General features: G+C 33.5%; 2 protein-coding genes and 1 long non-coding RNA gene across 5 annotated transcripts; 1 reads left to right on the top strand and 2 right to left on the bottom strand.

The window, feature by feature from the left end:
• Positions 1–1,002: 1,002 nt before the first annotated feature.
• LOC136820014 (uncharacterized) lies at positions 1,003–13,194 on the top strand. Its single transcript, XM_067076252.1, has 5 exons — positions 1,003–1,124; positions 2,211–2,363; positions 3,359–3,475; positions 11,934–12,233; positions 12,488–13,194. Exons 1-5 carry the CDS (start codon positions 1,061–1,063, stop codon positions 13,108–13,110), a joined length of 1,257 nt encoding a protein of 418 aa, XP_066932353.1. The 5' UTR covers positions 1,003–1,060; the 3' UTR covers positions 13,111–13,194.
• LOC136820030 (uncharacterized) lies at positions 8,064–11,317 on the bottom strand. Of its 3 annotated transcripts, XR_010848515.1 has the most exons (5): positions 11,264–11,317; positions 10,888–11,058; positions 9,545–9,609; positions 8,691–8,740; positions 8,064–8,215 (listed from the first exon to the last, which is right to left on the bottom strand). It is a non-coding gene; the product is annotated as an uncharacterized lncRNA (long non-coding RNA). The 3 variants fall into 3 exon arrangements; XR_010848514.1 differs by having other exon boundaries at positions 10,888–11,317; XR_010848513.1 differs by lacking the exons at positions 10,888–11,058; positions 11,264–11,317 and having other exon boundaries at positions 9,545–10,881.
• Positions 13,195–13,959: 765 nt separating the features above from the next.
• Positions 13,960–15,068, bottom strand: LOC136820016 (melanocortin receptor 5-like). The gene has a single exon (XM_067076255.1). It carries the CDS (start codon positions 15,000–15,002, stop codon positions 14,049–14,051), a length of 954 nt encoding a protein of 317 aa, XP_066932356.1. The 5' UTR covers positions 15,003–15,068; the 3' UTR covers positions 13,960–14,048.
• Between the last annotated feature and the right edge of the window lie 602 nt (positions 15,069–15,670).

The following is a 15,670-nucleotide window of genomic DNA, read 5'->3' as shown; positions in this document are numbered from 1 at the left end:
AGAAAGGCTGAATATTAAGAAAGGCTGACCCATGACAATTACCGGAGTTTGCAACCGTTATTACGGCTGTTTTATTTCTCTTTTTTTTTGTTATTATAATTTTTGTTAAGATTTTTAAGGACAACTTAGGTATATTGTTTGTTTTTCTGGTCACTTCGTTATTTTCATTTTTCTATATTTCATTGGAAGTTTTGTCCGCTTTGATACCTTAAACCATTTCAGGGTCTCTGTGGCTTTAAGAAAATCGTCTGATTTCAGCTTTTAGTACTATAATGAGGCCCCAAGCGGTTTTCGTGATGGCGTGATAGGGACTTTTCAAAGTGATCATCCAAATTTTTTGCTGATTTTCCTGATCGTGATTGAAGACAAAAAAATGCGTGATATCGTGATCAGAGCGGTGGTAGCTCCTTCTACACATTTAGAATAACTTTTTGAGTTGCATTTTTATTATTTTTGTTTTATATTATTTCTACCTCATTATATTTGTTTTCATTTTTTGTCTACTTGGTAATTACTTTTTAAATATTGCAGAATTCTTTCTTATATAAATAGAAGTCCACTTCAGAATATCTCTCTACAAAGTGGAAAGTATAAGATAAAAGTTTTTCTTGCTTCCCCTCAACGCCAAATATATATTTTGAACGACTTTGGCATATTTTTTTCAGGAAATAGCAAAGTCAAGAACATGTTCTTATTTTCGCCATTTTTGAGTATTTTTGACCCATTTTTCTAGAAATTGGGTGTTAGAGTCCGTGAAGCCTTAAAATGTTCTTAAATTGTTCTTAACATTTTGGCCATCGAAGCCTAATGTTCTTATATAGTTTGTTCTTATAAAAAAACGTGAATTTGAAGGACCCTTTTGAGTCAAACAGTGTTTCAGTATTTGTAACATTTACAAACAATATGTTTAAGTGGTATTTTACTCCTTTACTCATTTTCAGTACAGTTTTATGCTTGATCAATTGGTTAAGAATCTTTCCTGGTCGCGAGAAGTTTAATATTTCCTTTACAAATCAAATCGAAACTGATTTAATTTTTGTTGTATAATCAAAGTTTTAAAATGAAAATTATATTTGTTTTATTATGTGTGGTGATCTGTATGGTTCAGTGCAAGAAGAAACATGGTAAGCTACCAATTATGATATCCGCTGAGTAAGCTTTTGTATTGGGTTTTTATTCTTTCTTGTTAACCCGTTACTTTTTCGAAGTGGGCTACACGACTTTTTGCGCAATGCAATTGGTTTTTTTCGCATGACGGCGGGCCTACATTAATACATTGTTAACCGGTTACTTTTTCGAAGCGGGCTACATGGCTTTTTGCGCAATGCAATTGGTTCTTTTCGCATGACGACGGGCCTACATTGTCCAAAGTTGCCCGTCGTTAGGAAAATTCATTGTGACGTCACTTTTTCAAAGGAAAATGAACAATGCGTTGACATCATTTCTCTCATTTTTTATTTCTGACGTCAGAAATTATAGCAATTTTTTATCTCTTTTCGCTTGTTTTTTCTGCTTTATTTCGCTATTTTTCCTGGATAAAGCGCTAAAAATCAATCAAAGTTGAAGGAAACAGTTAACAAATACAATAATGACCGGTTTTTTTCGGGCTGTACTGGAAATATTGCCCTCGGTCAACGCAACAACCTCGCAAGCTCGGTCGTTACTTGACCTCGGGCAATATTTCTCAGTACAGCCCTCACTAACCGGTCATTATTGTATTAATAATGACCGGTTAGTGAGGGTTGTACTGAGAAATATTGCCCGAGGTCAATATTGCGTTGACCGAGGGCAATATTTCAGTACAGCCCAAAAAAAAACAATAATTTCTGACGTCAGAAATGACCTCGGGCAATATTTCTCAGTACAGCCCTCACTAACCGGTCATTTGTTAAGATCGTATAGCACTATAGCAATAGTAACAAATCTGCACAAATTTATTCGTTTGTACGACTTGCGATCCCATCCTCCTTTGTGTTAATTATAATATCAAAAGAAATGTAACAGCATTCACAGTTTTCCAATTATTTCGAAATGAACTGTGGGATTGGAACTCGTACAAATTTCTAATTGAAATAAGTATGAAGTGTGATGACGCGGAGCGCTATTGGAGAAAGTTAGATCTTCCAAAAGTAACCAATAAAACAGTTTTCTTTATCTTGTTGTTAAAAGAAGCTTTGAAGTTTTGATTTGATTTTTTTGTCTTTTCTTAGTCTCTTCATCAGCATCATCACACACACGACGTTCAAAGATCTCACCATCCATGCCATCGCTTGGTGATTCACCAGAAACTAACTCTGAAGAAGCTGTCTCCACCAATGATGATGGTGATGATTCTGTTGATGATCACCAAAGCCACCAGAAAGGTATTTTCATTTTCATATTGTTTGCATTCTAAGCAAAGATATTTTTTTTCTTTTTTTCATAAGACGGTCATTTTGATTTTGATGCCTTCGGATGTTTTTAACATTTTTGGTTCTACCCCGGGGGGGGGGGGTACTAGGTTTGCGAGGTGACGGGTATGTCCGAGCCGAAAATCGAAAATCGACCCTTTGAGAGACAAAATTTTGGTGATTTTGGGACCCTTTGAGAGACTTTTTCCTAAATTTTGGTCCATTTTTTCCAAATTTTGGTTTGATTTTCACCAAATTTTGGTCAAAATTTTTGGAAATCGTGACCCTTTGAGAGAGAAATTTTTGATTTTCGTGGTTTTGGGACCTTTTCAGAGACTAACTTTTGAATTTGTACCCCTTTGAGAGACTTTTGAGGAATGAGAAAAGGTACCCTTATGGCTCGCACATACTCGGTACCCATTTTGCCTAAGTACCCCCCCCCCCAGGGGTTCTACGCCTAAATTATCTTAAGATGTTCTTATTTTAAGTATTTCTCTTTAAGTATTTTTTGTCATATTTCCCTAGAAATTGCGTGCTTTACAGTCAACAAAGCCTTTTGATCTTAGAATGTTCTTAGATTTTTCGCCTAGAAGTCTTACGTTTTTTTCTATACTTTGTTCTCATAAGAAAACGTGTATTTGTCTATGCGGCTTCTTGATGAAATCGACATAAGATTGAAAGTATTTGGATTGTGTTGGTGAATAATAACAACATTTTATTCTCTTCATATTCCAGGTAGCAAGAGTTTGGTTTTTGACCTTTAGGGTCTGCAAATTGTATGCTTTAGGATCTGTAAAACCTTAGAACGTTTCTAGAAGTGCCTAGAAGTCTTTTGTTCTTATATACTTTATTCTTACAAGAAAAAGTTTATTTGACTATGCTGTTTCTGATTTAAGTATTCGGATTGTGTTGGTGAATAATAATAATGATAATAATAACAACAACCTTTGATTCTCTTCATATTCCAGGTAACAAGAGAGGAAAGATATCTTCAGAGAATGCAGCAAACTTTGGTAACAATGTTGTCTTCAAAGAAGGAATCAACCCCTCAACTGCTTTTGTAGTTAAAGAAGAGAATCATAAAGGTTTGTAGTGTTAGAATTGTGGCATTTGCTAAAGTACTGCAGAACCTCCTCCTGTTAGAAAAAATTGTCAAAATTGCACCTTAAGACTGTTTGGAACTTGATTTTTGTATTTTTGTACTTTCTTTTTTATTTTTTTTTTATTTATTCTTTATTTATCGTTGGTACGAAACAAAAATAGTACAAAAAGACTAATTAAAACCAACATAACAATTTAATACTTACTGAATAGTAAATAATATTATCAAAATTAAAATATTAAAATCATTAAATTATTGCCGACCCAAAAAAATATCAGCGTTTTGATTGGTCGAGAGCATCGAGATATTTGCGATATTTCATATTTCTTTAGTCTGGAAATATGACCGCGTTGACTTTTGGGGGACTGGGTAAGCGGCGGGAGAAAAATCAAAACAAAACAGCCGAAAAGAACTGACTTTCGGAGAAACTGGCTTGCGAATCAAAGGGAAAAACGCAACAAAAATATGTTCAGATTAACTTTTACTTTGGAGTTCTCCCATAAAAGACACTAAAATCAAATCTGATAAAATAAGAAATTGTAAAACTACTTGACACGACCCAAATATTTTCAGCTTTTGGTATAAAATTCGTCCGTATGTAACCAAACAGTTTTTTATCAATGCATACAAAAAACTTGAGATTCTTGAATGTTTGCCAGTAAGATTTCTCATAACGTAGCAAGGGAAGTGGTGATTTTTGAAAAAGTTCTCTCCTAATTTTCCTTCTTGACGAGGTACGTCCTTGAATTGTAAACTCAACAATCATTTATACATCTTCCTTCTAAAATTCGAAACAATTAAAGCTTGACGATAAAATTTCCAATATCCAAATTGTTTTGCTCTTGAAAAAAATGTTGTTCTTTAACCATTATTACAAGCATACATTTCCATCATGGAACTCCTTTCCTCTGCTATTCTTTTCCATGCATCGAAACAAAAACATTGAAAAAGACTGAATATTATCAATCTGATTAATCCAATGATGAAGGGGGGTTTCTTGTCTATCGAAACAATACTGTACACCATCTGCATTTTGAATTATCAATCTAGAAACTTTCAAATACATCTCTGAAAAATCTGCAACTCTTCAAAACAAAACTTCTGGGTCGAAAATGATCGAAAAATGCTTTTCTGTTTTGTTTTTGTATGAATATTTTCTGCGGGAACATATCGAATTTTTTTGTTCGAATCTAACGTTCGAATTAGATTTTCGAATAAAAACATTCGAAACTACACAGAAGAAAGAAGCAAGGCGGAAGTAAGTTTTAAAACAAAAACAAAAAGAGATTTTTATCAGGACAATTTTTTTGAGTCGACAATAAATTAGTTATCACATGACTTCTCGTGCAATACTCGATATTTTACTCGTTCCGAGATTTTACCGATATTTTTCCTCGCCTAAAGGCTCGGAAAAATATTACGGAAAAATCTCGGTACTCGTAAAATATTTCTCGTATTGCACTCGAAGTCATGCGATAACTAGTACATATTGAACACAGTTTGCAAGAACAATATATTTTTGCTTTCAAAATTTTGGTTTTAAAGCACTCTAATGAGTCTGATGTTTTAATCTCATTTGGCAGTCTATTCCAAGCCTGTCCTGCCCGATAATTGAAGGAGTTCAAGCAAACTGCATTTTTTGGTAGAGGAAGTTTAGTTTGAGCGCCTCTTCTGAGTTTTGGAGCATGTGGGGAATCCACATCCTCATCCTCGTTCTCAGTATCACGCTGGATGATTTCAAAATTGTTCCAGCCCAATTTATTTCCAATATTGTTGACGCTCTTATAAACCTCCACTAGCATGAGTTGGAGATGTTGAGTATGAATGGACACACAATTTGCTTCGACCAGAAGCTCATCATAATCAAGATGGAGAAGATTTTGCTTAGCCCTAAGGGCTCTGTAATGAGCTTCAGTCAAAAGATTGTGGGCCATTTTACTGCAAAACATCCAAATGAGAGGGCAATATTTAAAAGTAGATAATATAAAACTATTAAATATTAAGTCTGCCTGCTCTTGGTTTAGATATGATCTAATTCTGAGGATAGTTTTAGTTTTTTGAGAGGCTTTGTTACATAGATCCTGAATATGAGGATAAAATGATAAAGCACTGTCGATGGTTACACCAAGAAGTTTAACATTCTCAGAAGATTTAAGTTTAAAATTTCCTATGTCAAGAGATATATTTGCGTTTTTTGTACCTGGAAATAACAACTGAAACTTCTCCGGGTTCGCTACAAGAGAGTTTTGTTCAAACCAGGTGAGAATGATTTTCAAGTCTAAATACAAAGCTTCAATGACTTCTTGCAAGGAAGAAGCACATTTGTGAGAAGTATTATCATCGGCGAAGTTACAGAGGTCATCTTCATTTACAAAGTAAAACAAATCGTTAATAAAACCATTGAAAAGAATTGGACCTAAAACAGATCCTTGTGGCACTCCAAATACCAAAGGTAGCCAATTACTGTAAGATGATCCCTATCTGAAAGATAACTATGAATAACAGCGAGGCTTTTACGTCCAAGTCCATAAGCGTGAAGTTTTGCGATTAGAAGATCATGAGGCAAACAGTCAAAGGCTTTCGACAAATCCATCATAATTGCTCCAATTTTACTAGAAGTAGAAAGAGACGTCTGCCATTTTCGCAACATGTTTAGTAGAGCACTCTGTGTGCTATACTGTTTGCGAAAACCACAGAGTTTTGTAGAGAAAAAGGACTCAAGAAAGATGTTTAATTGTTTCGAGATTAGTTTTTCAAAGATTTTAGCCGGGGAAGGGAGCAAACTGACGGGTCTGTAGTTATCCTTATCGTGCTTCCTTTTCTTTCCGGGGGAAATGACCTACCAGACGTTCGGCCCTTAAGGGTAGGTTTTTCATAGTTCAGCTAGTGCACTGTAAGGGTAGGAAATTACAAAACTGCACTGAACTGCACTGTAAGGGTAGGAAATTGTGATAAAAGGCCAATTTTTTGGTAAAATTGGCACAAAATTGGTCAATTTTGGAGGAATAATTCCACATTTTCTTGGAAAATTGCAAAAATTTTGAAAAAGTGCACTGCAAGGGTATGATTTTTCATGGAAATTCACTGCACTGTAAGGGTCCGATTTTAGAAGCCAAATTTTGGCCCGAACGTATGGTCGTTTTCAGATCGAGTGCCCCCCCCCCGGCACAGTGTGAAAAGGGTCGATATCCGGTACGATTTTTTTATTACATTTTACCGCAGATATAAAATATACTGTAATATATTTTACAATTTTGATCCCGCATATTATAATATCCGTGTTACCACATACTCCAAAGTGAGACTCCGCATATTGTTATATACCCCTGAATTCATATCCGTGGAGTATAGTATATCGGATACGTATGATTTATCTTTCATATTGACCGTATATTTTATTCCGTATATATCTGTATATTCCTGATACGTATGCAACGTGAATAAGGGAAACCGTGTACTACTCAATATATTACATTATACCTCTTGTATATGAAAACGGGAGAATGATAGGGTTTCAAGAGTTTTTCATTTTTCTGTATTATAGTATTATACTCCAGTATACAAAAACAAAAGAGGAAGATGTTTTTTATTAGCACAAACCTTTTCAAAATTTGCTGTATAGATATTTTTTGATAACCTTTCATTGAGTACTGAAGGAGACGAGAGAATCTTGTTTGCAAAAAAGAGCACTGTACTGTAATTACGAGGAAGAAAAATAAAACGATTAAAGACAAAAATATTTCAATGAAGTTTTTTTTTCAAGCAGAGCGTACAAAAAATTATTTAACAAATCTGAAATGTTTAATGAGATAAAAATAGAGGTAAATAATTTATTGATTGTGTTAAAGGGACATAACAGTACTTGCGAAGTTTGTAAACAAACTGTATGCAGCGGATACAAATCAAAACAAATGTCACATGTCAAAATAAAAAATCAAACCAAATATGGCTAATTTTGATTTTTCAATTGTTTTACAAGTTTGTTTTGGACACGTGATTTTAATTGTTCTTTTTAAAGACACGTGGCTCGCGCAATGTTTACATTTTACTACTGTAATGTCCCTTTAAAAGTATCCTCGAACCGATCGAACAACTAAATCGACAGTACAAAATTTCAACAACCCTGTATCAGTAACCCGGTGAAAAACATACACTTCTTTTTATAAGAACAATGAGGCTCAAAAATTCCAAAAAATAAGAACAATTTAAGAACAAATTACGATGGGAATGAAAGATCGCTTGTCTTAAACGATTGTGTAATTCCACATGTTTTCTTTATAAGAACATAAGGCTTCTTTTGTTAAAATGTAAGAACATTTCAGACCCAATTTCTCAGAAAATGAATAAAATACCCACTAAGAGATGAAAATAAAAATATTCTTAGGCTTTTAAAAGAAAAAAAAAGTTAAGAACATCCTAAGGCTAAAAAAACGTTGGTCCTTATAAAAAAGGTGGGTTACAGCTTCAGAGATAAACCTTCATTATAGATTACCGGGTGGGTGAAAAGTCAGGGTTTTTCTCTAACCGGGTACAATTTGCTGATTTTTACAGTATGTAGAAGTACCACCGGGTCTGTGACACAATACAGTATATATTTATCAATCATTTGATCATTATGCTTATATTAGAGTCGCTGGCATCCGAATCTTTATTCATCACCAGCCAAAATATTGTCTTGTTCAACTGTTTAATAATTTCTTTACGTCAAAGTTCCAAGTGATAGCTGAAAGACAAAATAAAATTTTCAGAAGGAGTTCCAAAATTCTGTCAATTTGGCAGCTTGAATGGGAAATAGGGTAAGCATCTTTCAAGGTTTATATAGCGCACACTTTTGACATAATCATTACTCTTCTTGATGTGTTTATACGAGCTCCAATCCTTTCGCGTTTCTTTTGCACATTAATTGCATCATTTGAGAAAAGATATATAAGAACTTGCACGTATCTTTAATTGAGCCGCATTACAACTCGTACAAATGTAAAAAAAGTAATAATTATGACGTATGCGTTGCAGAGCGCTATTCGAGAGTTACAAATCAGCTCAAATGTTCATATGGTTAAATATCTTTGAAAAGTGAAACAAAGTGTTAACCATATTAGATCCTTTTGCCTTATGAAAAACAATCAAAAATTGTACATTTCTCAATATAGTTATTACATGTAAGTAATCGAAGATAACTCAAAAATATTTATTCTTACCTCGGTTAACCAGTTGGTTTCACTTGTGCAGACAAAAGGATTTGTAACTCCTAAAAAGGAACAAAAACAAAATCTTATAGTTTAAGTGACATCTTAAGTTCCTCACCAGCTAAATCGTACTTTACATCATAAGTAAAACCTTACACTTGAGGGACCAAACGGTATGTGTTCTAATAATAGGTCAAAGCCACGTCAAAGCTCCGTTGGGAAATTTGGCAAGAAATTTGTCTTCGTCCCCGATGGAAAATTACCGTGAGATTCCAGTCACACTATAAAAATTGACCTACATTTCATCCCCATTCTAAATTCAATGTTTAAAAATTGCAATCAAAAACCATCCCCACTGGATCTTTTAACCTTGGAACAATATAATTTCTATTCCCATTGGGATTTTGATGAAAGCTTTTATCCCCACTGAAAGCAAAAGTTCCAAAGGGGCAGTGAGAAAGGGGTGTCTTTTGCAACTTTTGATGAAAACATTTGGGAGGAGCCACCAATTTGAAAAGTTACATTTAAAGACTGCGCAAACTTATTGAGAATCATATCTAGAGGTGATTCGAATTTTTTTGATAGACATTTTAGGGAAAAATATTTCACTGATGAAAAGTCCAGGTATTTTAACTTTTTACTTCTTAAGCTTTGTTTTTATTGATAACACCCCTGTCTCAGTGCCCCGGTGGAACTTATTCTCACAGTGGGGATGAACATTTCTATCAAAAACCAACAGGGAAAGAATTTCTATCCTTTTATAGTAGTCTTTTACTGATCACTTTCTTCATTGGAGAGGAAGTAAAATAAAACTTTGAGAGTCAAGATACTGAGTAAGACCATGTTGCAACATAATAATTACTTACTTAGTTTAGGGTTAATTTCCTTGAAATTCAAACAATGTCCATGTACACGCAACATCACTTTAGTGCTAAAATAAAAAATAAATATAAATACTTTATAATTATTAGCATTAATAACAAAAAGTGTTAATTCAATTGTTGGGTGAAGCTATAGATTTTTTGGCCATGCCATGGCTTTACAACAAGGATTTAGGCAGAGTTAATAGGGGAAAGATCAAAAAAAGTTTACAACCAAGAAATTCAGGCTAAACAGGATAATGGAAAATGCAATCCAAAATATATCTGCCCATGGCTAACTGACTGGTTACTGATTAGCATAAAATTGCACTTATAATTAAAGATTTATCTAAAAAAAATTTAACTTGCCTAGTAGAGAAAATCTCAACACCTCGTCAGATAACTTTCATGCACAAAAAAACTTTGCAGAACAAATTTATCTCAAACGAAATTATTTAGTTTACAAAAATATTATTCAGAAGTTGTAGTACACAAGGCTTTCTTTTTTAAACTACTTTAGCATTATGCTTTCCATTTTTTTTAAGACAATTGAGAAGCTTTGAAAGTAATCACAAAAAACAAAACAAAAAAATGAAAGTCCAATTGAATCATAATTTCTACAGTTTAAACATGGTTTAGAATGTTTTGACTGTTGATGTTGTTTTGGCATTAAAATGACTAACAACATGCACATCTGATTCAAAAGAATTTCAAAGATTATGTATTGTTCAAAAGATTACAATCATAAGCTAGTCCCTTAGTTTTAAAACAAAGTTATGTCCACATTTTGACACTCTATTGAATGGCTAATGCTGATATGTGTTTGGCATGCTTGATGACTACACATATGCCAGATATTACAGTGTTTCAAAAAGATCTAAGGGAGAAATAATGATCCATCTCTAATCAACAAATCGACTCAAATTTAGTTTTTGCATTTGCCATAAGTCGTAAGTGGAAATATTTGTTCAAAAATTTACATACATTAAAAGAATTTTACTATAATATGGACAAAATCAAAATATGTGTAAAACTAAAATAAAGAGAATACAAACACAACACAACATAAAAACAGAATCCTCTAGCTAGCTACAGTAATCTGAAAAATTATTTTCAAAATCTGTAATTCAACCATTCAAGCTTTCTTTTCTCTTTACTATACAATGCAGCATATAATGTACAGCAATAAAATAATATCAACATCGTCCTTGAAAAAAAATGCATCAAAAGCCATAAAACATTTCAAACAGTATACCTTTTTTCTGCCTTAAATCTTTCTTATCATCTTTTAACAACTTTCTTTAATCCCAAAAAAACAATAGTAGTTGTAAAGAAATAATAAAATATACTTAGCTTGGAGTAAATTCTGTTATTCTTGACAATAAAGTCCTTCGTGTTACTTCAACTGCTTCAAACCTTAAGTTCAATGGGAACTTTCCGCCATCTTGCTTGCCGCCAAATTCTAGAAGACTGCTTTGTTGTTTATGTGCGTTTGATAAAATCAAAAAAGGAGCTGGAACCTAGTAAGGGCGAATGTTTTTACTTTGAACGGGCGTGAGTGTAGCGACACCCATAGAGTATAAAATGATATCTGAACACAGTATACCTATAATGGGTTATCCGAAAAGAATATAACGTAACCGGGAATATAAATCCTAATGATATGTTTACGGGAAAATTTATACTCCATATACGTTTTATTCGTATACGGCACTGTATACTCACGGATGCGTATCAAAACAGAAATCGACATACTCCCGTATTCAGCTATGTTTCGCGCTGTGCGGGTTTTCTTTTTATGGACTGGAATTATATCAGCCTGCTTCAAGCTATCAGGAAAATGTTGTGATTCAATACTGTGGTTGAAACACGCTGTCAGTGTAGGAGCACAAACAAATTTGGCTAGCTTTATGATCTTAGTAGGAATATCACCGCTGACTGACTTAGAATCGTTCAAATGTTTTATTACCCTGAGTGTTTCTAAATTAGTTACTGGTGAAAGCTCAAACGTGTCAATATCTTGCCTATTATCAAGAATTTTGATGATGCTTGGATGACTAGAGAATTTTTTTTATGGCTGAATTGACTGCTATGATAGAGCCATAGAGATTGTCTTACCCTGAAATTTGCATTTTAAAGGACCATGTGCTTTGAAATCTTTTCTAGAACCTACTACACGTAAGAATGGGTGCTATGAAGGCTTTTTTATTTTGGTTCTAAGCCTAAATATTTTCAAAACGTATTCATATTTTCAGCGTTTTCATTGGTCTAATTTTCTTGTTTTACATTTTTTAAAATGTATCAGAATGTTCTTAAATTTTTAACCTCGCAGCCTTGTGTTCTTTAAACTTTGTTCTTATATAAAAAAACACGTATTCTTGCAATTCTTTTATAGGCTTTCAAGGAAGAGACAAAGTCATTCACCAGAAAAATGATAAAAACAACAAAACAAAGAAGAAATTTAAACAAGCTAAAAAATCAAAACAATCTAAAGACCATGACATGATGGCCAGATTAAAGAAAATTGCTAAAGAGATAGCTGATGTGGAGCATAAGAAAGAAGAAAAAGCTGCTATAGAGGCTTCTCAACAGAACAAAAAGAAAGGAAAGAAGGTGAAATCTATTGATAAAGATATATCTACTGAGAATTCTCATGGACGAAGTGATGCAACATTGTTGTCAAACAAACCAAGCGGTAAGCAACCTTGTTGTTTATTGATGCTTAAACTGTTATAGTTGGATAATAACTATTATATCAAAAAAGATACTTTTCTCCCAAGTAACTCTGTAGAAAATAGAGGATTTTCAAATTTGAACTTAAGAAGCCAGAGAGGTTTGAATTTAAAAGGAAAGTTGATTTCCAAACCGGCAACTTTTAAGCGATATTCTGATGAAAGTTTGAAGTTTGAATTCCTCTCAATTCGTTCTTTTTCCTTCCTTCTTCTTCAGTCCACGAGCCTTTCCAGTGTCCATGGAGTTGTTTCTGGACGTGCAGTGCATATTGTCCAGCAGAATGCTGCAATAATCCTTACAGCTGTCCTCTTAGTTGCAAAACCATCTGTGCGCCGCAGTGTAAAGATAAATGCTGTGCCCCTGGTGCTAGGAAATTGCCAAAGCTTCAATTACCATTAATACAACCTGAACGAAATGTTTCTCCTAAACTCTCAACGTTCACCAACACTCAAACAGTCAATACCAACGTTGCTAGACCATTAAGCACATTCCCGAAGCTAACCAGCTATGGACGAGACATTTCAGAGAAAATTAAGATTCTAAAACAACAAAGTAACTATGCAGCTAACCTTCTCCAAGGTTTTACATCAAATTGTCCAGCACTTTGTTCGAAAGTATGTACACCCATCGTGTGTCGTAGATCTTGCTGCACTCCTTATCCACAACAGCAGCAGCAACCATTATCGCAATATGCAGCAATAGCACCACAAAGGACTTCTTCATATTCATTTTACCAACAATCTCAGCAAAGAGCATATTGTCCACCGATTTGCCAGAGCTCTTGTATTGAACAATGTCCAAACCAATGTTGTACAACTGCACCAAGACCTTATTTGTAAAACATTGGGAATGAGATTAGTGTGGTGAAATTAACATAACAAGGTTGCTGTATTGAGGTATGTAACTTACTGTCAAATGCAATTAAATTGACGAGGAAAAAAATAATTCACCCTCTTCTCACAGACACACTGGGACCCCTTCCCATTGGAAAAATTTGTCAAAATATCTTCCCTAGTGGAAAATCATACTCTATTTTCTGTCAACACTAAAATAATAAGATACTCTGTAAGCAAATCCTCACTGCAAAAAAAATGCTATCCTCGCCGAATTTTCTGGCTCAAAAACAATGGAATTCAAATTCTCAGCCATTAAAAAAACCTGGGAATATCAATCCCATCGAATTTTGTCAATCTGTTAAATTTACCCCCGCTGGCCCACCGGGTCTGTGAGAAGGGGCTGTATATATGTGTGGTACAATCAATCGAATTGGGAGTTTTCCTTCTCAGGTTTCAGTTAATTCTCATGAAAAAGTGGTTAACTGAAGATCAAATGTTCAATATTATTAAAACAACATAGTTATGTGATATATAAATAATTGTAAATAAATAAAAATAAATAACACTTAAAATAATTAAAACTTATGATTCGTAAAAAAATTTCTTTTGCTCGTTGCCAAATATATTCTGCATTTCAATCGTAGGTAGTCTACAGTGTGTCCCGAAAAAAGTGGACTAATTTTTATTAAAGTAAAATCCTTTATTATTATTTATGCCAAGTTTAATGACTTGTTTACTTAATATTTGAATCTCCAAAACCTATTCAATCATCTTGGGAATTTGATATTATTGATTGAACAGTGAATCTTAATCTTATTTCAATTTTTCTAAACCCAGTTTAGATAATGCGCTTTGAAGATTTTATTTTCGAATATAAATTTTTCCGCTTTTTGGGATAGACTGTAGTTACTTGATACTTAACCAGGACAATCTAATATGCGTTATTTACTTTCAACAGTGTTAGAGACAGCCGAACCACTGTCCATTGCATCAGGATTTTTGAACCATGGTTCTTTAATTGTCTTCCTCAAGGATTTATTAAGCAGCACAAAAATAATGGGGTCTGATATAGGGTTTAAATGGATAATCATTATCGTAATTCGCGATAAAGTTTCGCCCCAATTTAACTTTTTGATTTTTGGATTAGATAACGCGATTAATAAATATATCAAAAACGGAGACCAGAATACCAGAAATGACGTGACCATTAACATACAAGTCAACGTAGATTTACGTAACTGCTTACGTCGGATTTTTTCTTTATTTTGCGTATTGGCGTCAACAGAATGACGTGCTATGCAGCTTACGTGTCGCTTAGCAACCAACCAAATTGCAATGTTTGAATACGTAAGAACGACCATAGCAATACTTAACGTTGAAGTTGTTGTGATCGTAAGGATGAGAAAATTCGCGCGTCGTTTGTAACCTTGGAAATACATATTCAAAACAAAGATGATAGCAAAGATCCATATTGTGATGATTAAGCCGATTGTCTTTTTTGTCGTAGCTGTCTTTTGGTAGCGAAATGGATGACATATAGCTAAATAACGGTCGATATTTGAACAGATCATAGTTACGAAAAGCACTAATATAAAACCATTACTCAAAATGATTTCTAATCTAGTGATACGTGAACCTTCAAGACAGGCTACAATAGCGAATGCTAAATGAGTTAATTGTATATTAAGGAAATATTTGGTCGTGTGTATGCGACCCACTTTTTTCCATTTCTTAACAATCAAAATGAAAGCTATTAGATTCAAAAATATGATTAACCCGGCAGCAATTTTACACCAGTAAAGATAGATTTCCACTATAACTGGAGCATTCCATTCAAATCTGGATTTGTTGCTAACTAAGTGAGACAATGAGTCATTCAAGATTGCCAATCCCATCGAACTTATAGGTTTAACTTCAGTAATCTTAGGATCGAAGAATCTACCAAGTCTTAAATAAGTCGTTGTGTTCTTAGAATGTTCCATTTTTTCAAACTAAATCTAAAATGGAAACATTTAAAAAAAAATTATTACTCAAGATTGTTAGAAATTTTCGTTTTCCTTATTAAAATTATGGATAATTTTAAAGTCACACGACTTTTTTATTGATATTGAACAATATAATCCAAAGCTTTAAGTCCTTCGAAAAGCGACTGTTAATCATTAAAACAAGTCATAAGTTTTTCAAATATCTTGTTTCATGTCCAGCTTAGCAAACGTTTAAAAACTTATATTTAGACTTCTATATCCTAGTGCCTTTTATCTCCCCTTTTATCATCTTTTTTTAAATTAAAGCTATTTTTTCGCTTCTTTTTTTCAAAAATAACTTTGAGAATTATAATTAAAAAATTTTCCTTGAAAAAAATTGCTACCAATCGACCTTTCTAAATCAATCCCTTCTGCTCGATGAAAAATCTATAATCTATTAATGAAAATAAGACAATCATTATTATATGCCGTTACCTTGGTAACTTATAAATTTGGTCCCAGTCGTTTCGATGACTTTAAATGATAAAATTTAAATTTCTACACAGCTGTCATGCGCGTTTTTATAAGCATGATGTAAT

This window comes from Clytia hemisphaerica, unplaced genomic scaffold (assembly GCF_902728285.1).
Source record: "Clytia hemisphaerica strain Z4C2 unplaced genomic scaffold, Clytia hemisphaerica genome assembly, whole genome shotgun sequence".
In the NCBI taxonomy this organism is placed as follows: Eukaryota; Metazoa; Cnidaria; class Hydrozoa; order Leptothecata; family Clytiidae; genus Clytia; species Clytia hemisphaerica.
The sequence above is the reverse complement of the archived record's forward strand: the minus strand, read 5'-3'. Positions and strand labels throughout refer to the sequence as shown.

Bases quoted from the DNA above. Each gene is read 5' to 3' on its own strand.
- LOC136820014 (XM_067076252.1), top strand. From the start codon at position 1,061: ATGAAAATTATATTTGTTTTATTATGTGTGGTGATCTGTATGGTTCAG. The intron at 1,125-2,210 runs GTAAGCTACCAA...GTCTTTTCTTAG, and splicing joins TCAGTGCAAGAAGAAACATG to TCTCTTCATCAGCATCATCA. The intron at 2,364-3,358 runs GTATTTTCATTT...TTCATATTCCAG, and splicing joins TCACCAAAGCCACCAGAAAG to GTAACAAGAGAGGAAAGATA.
- LOC136820016 (XM_067076255.1), bottom strand. From the start codon at position 15,002: ATGGGATTGGCAATCTTGAATGACTCATTGTCTCACTTAGTTAGCAAC.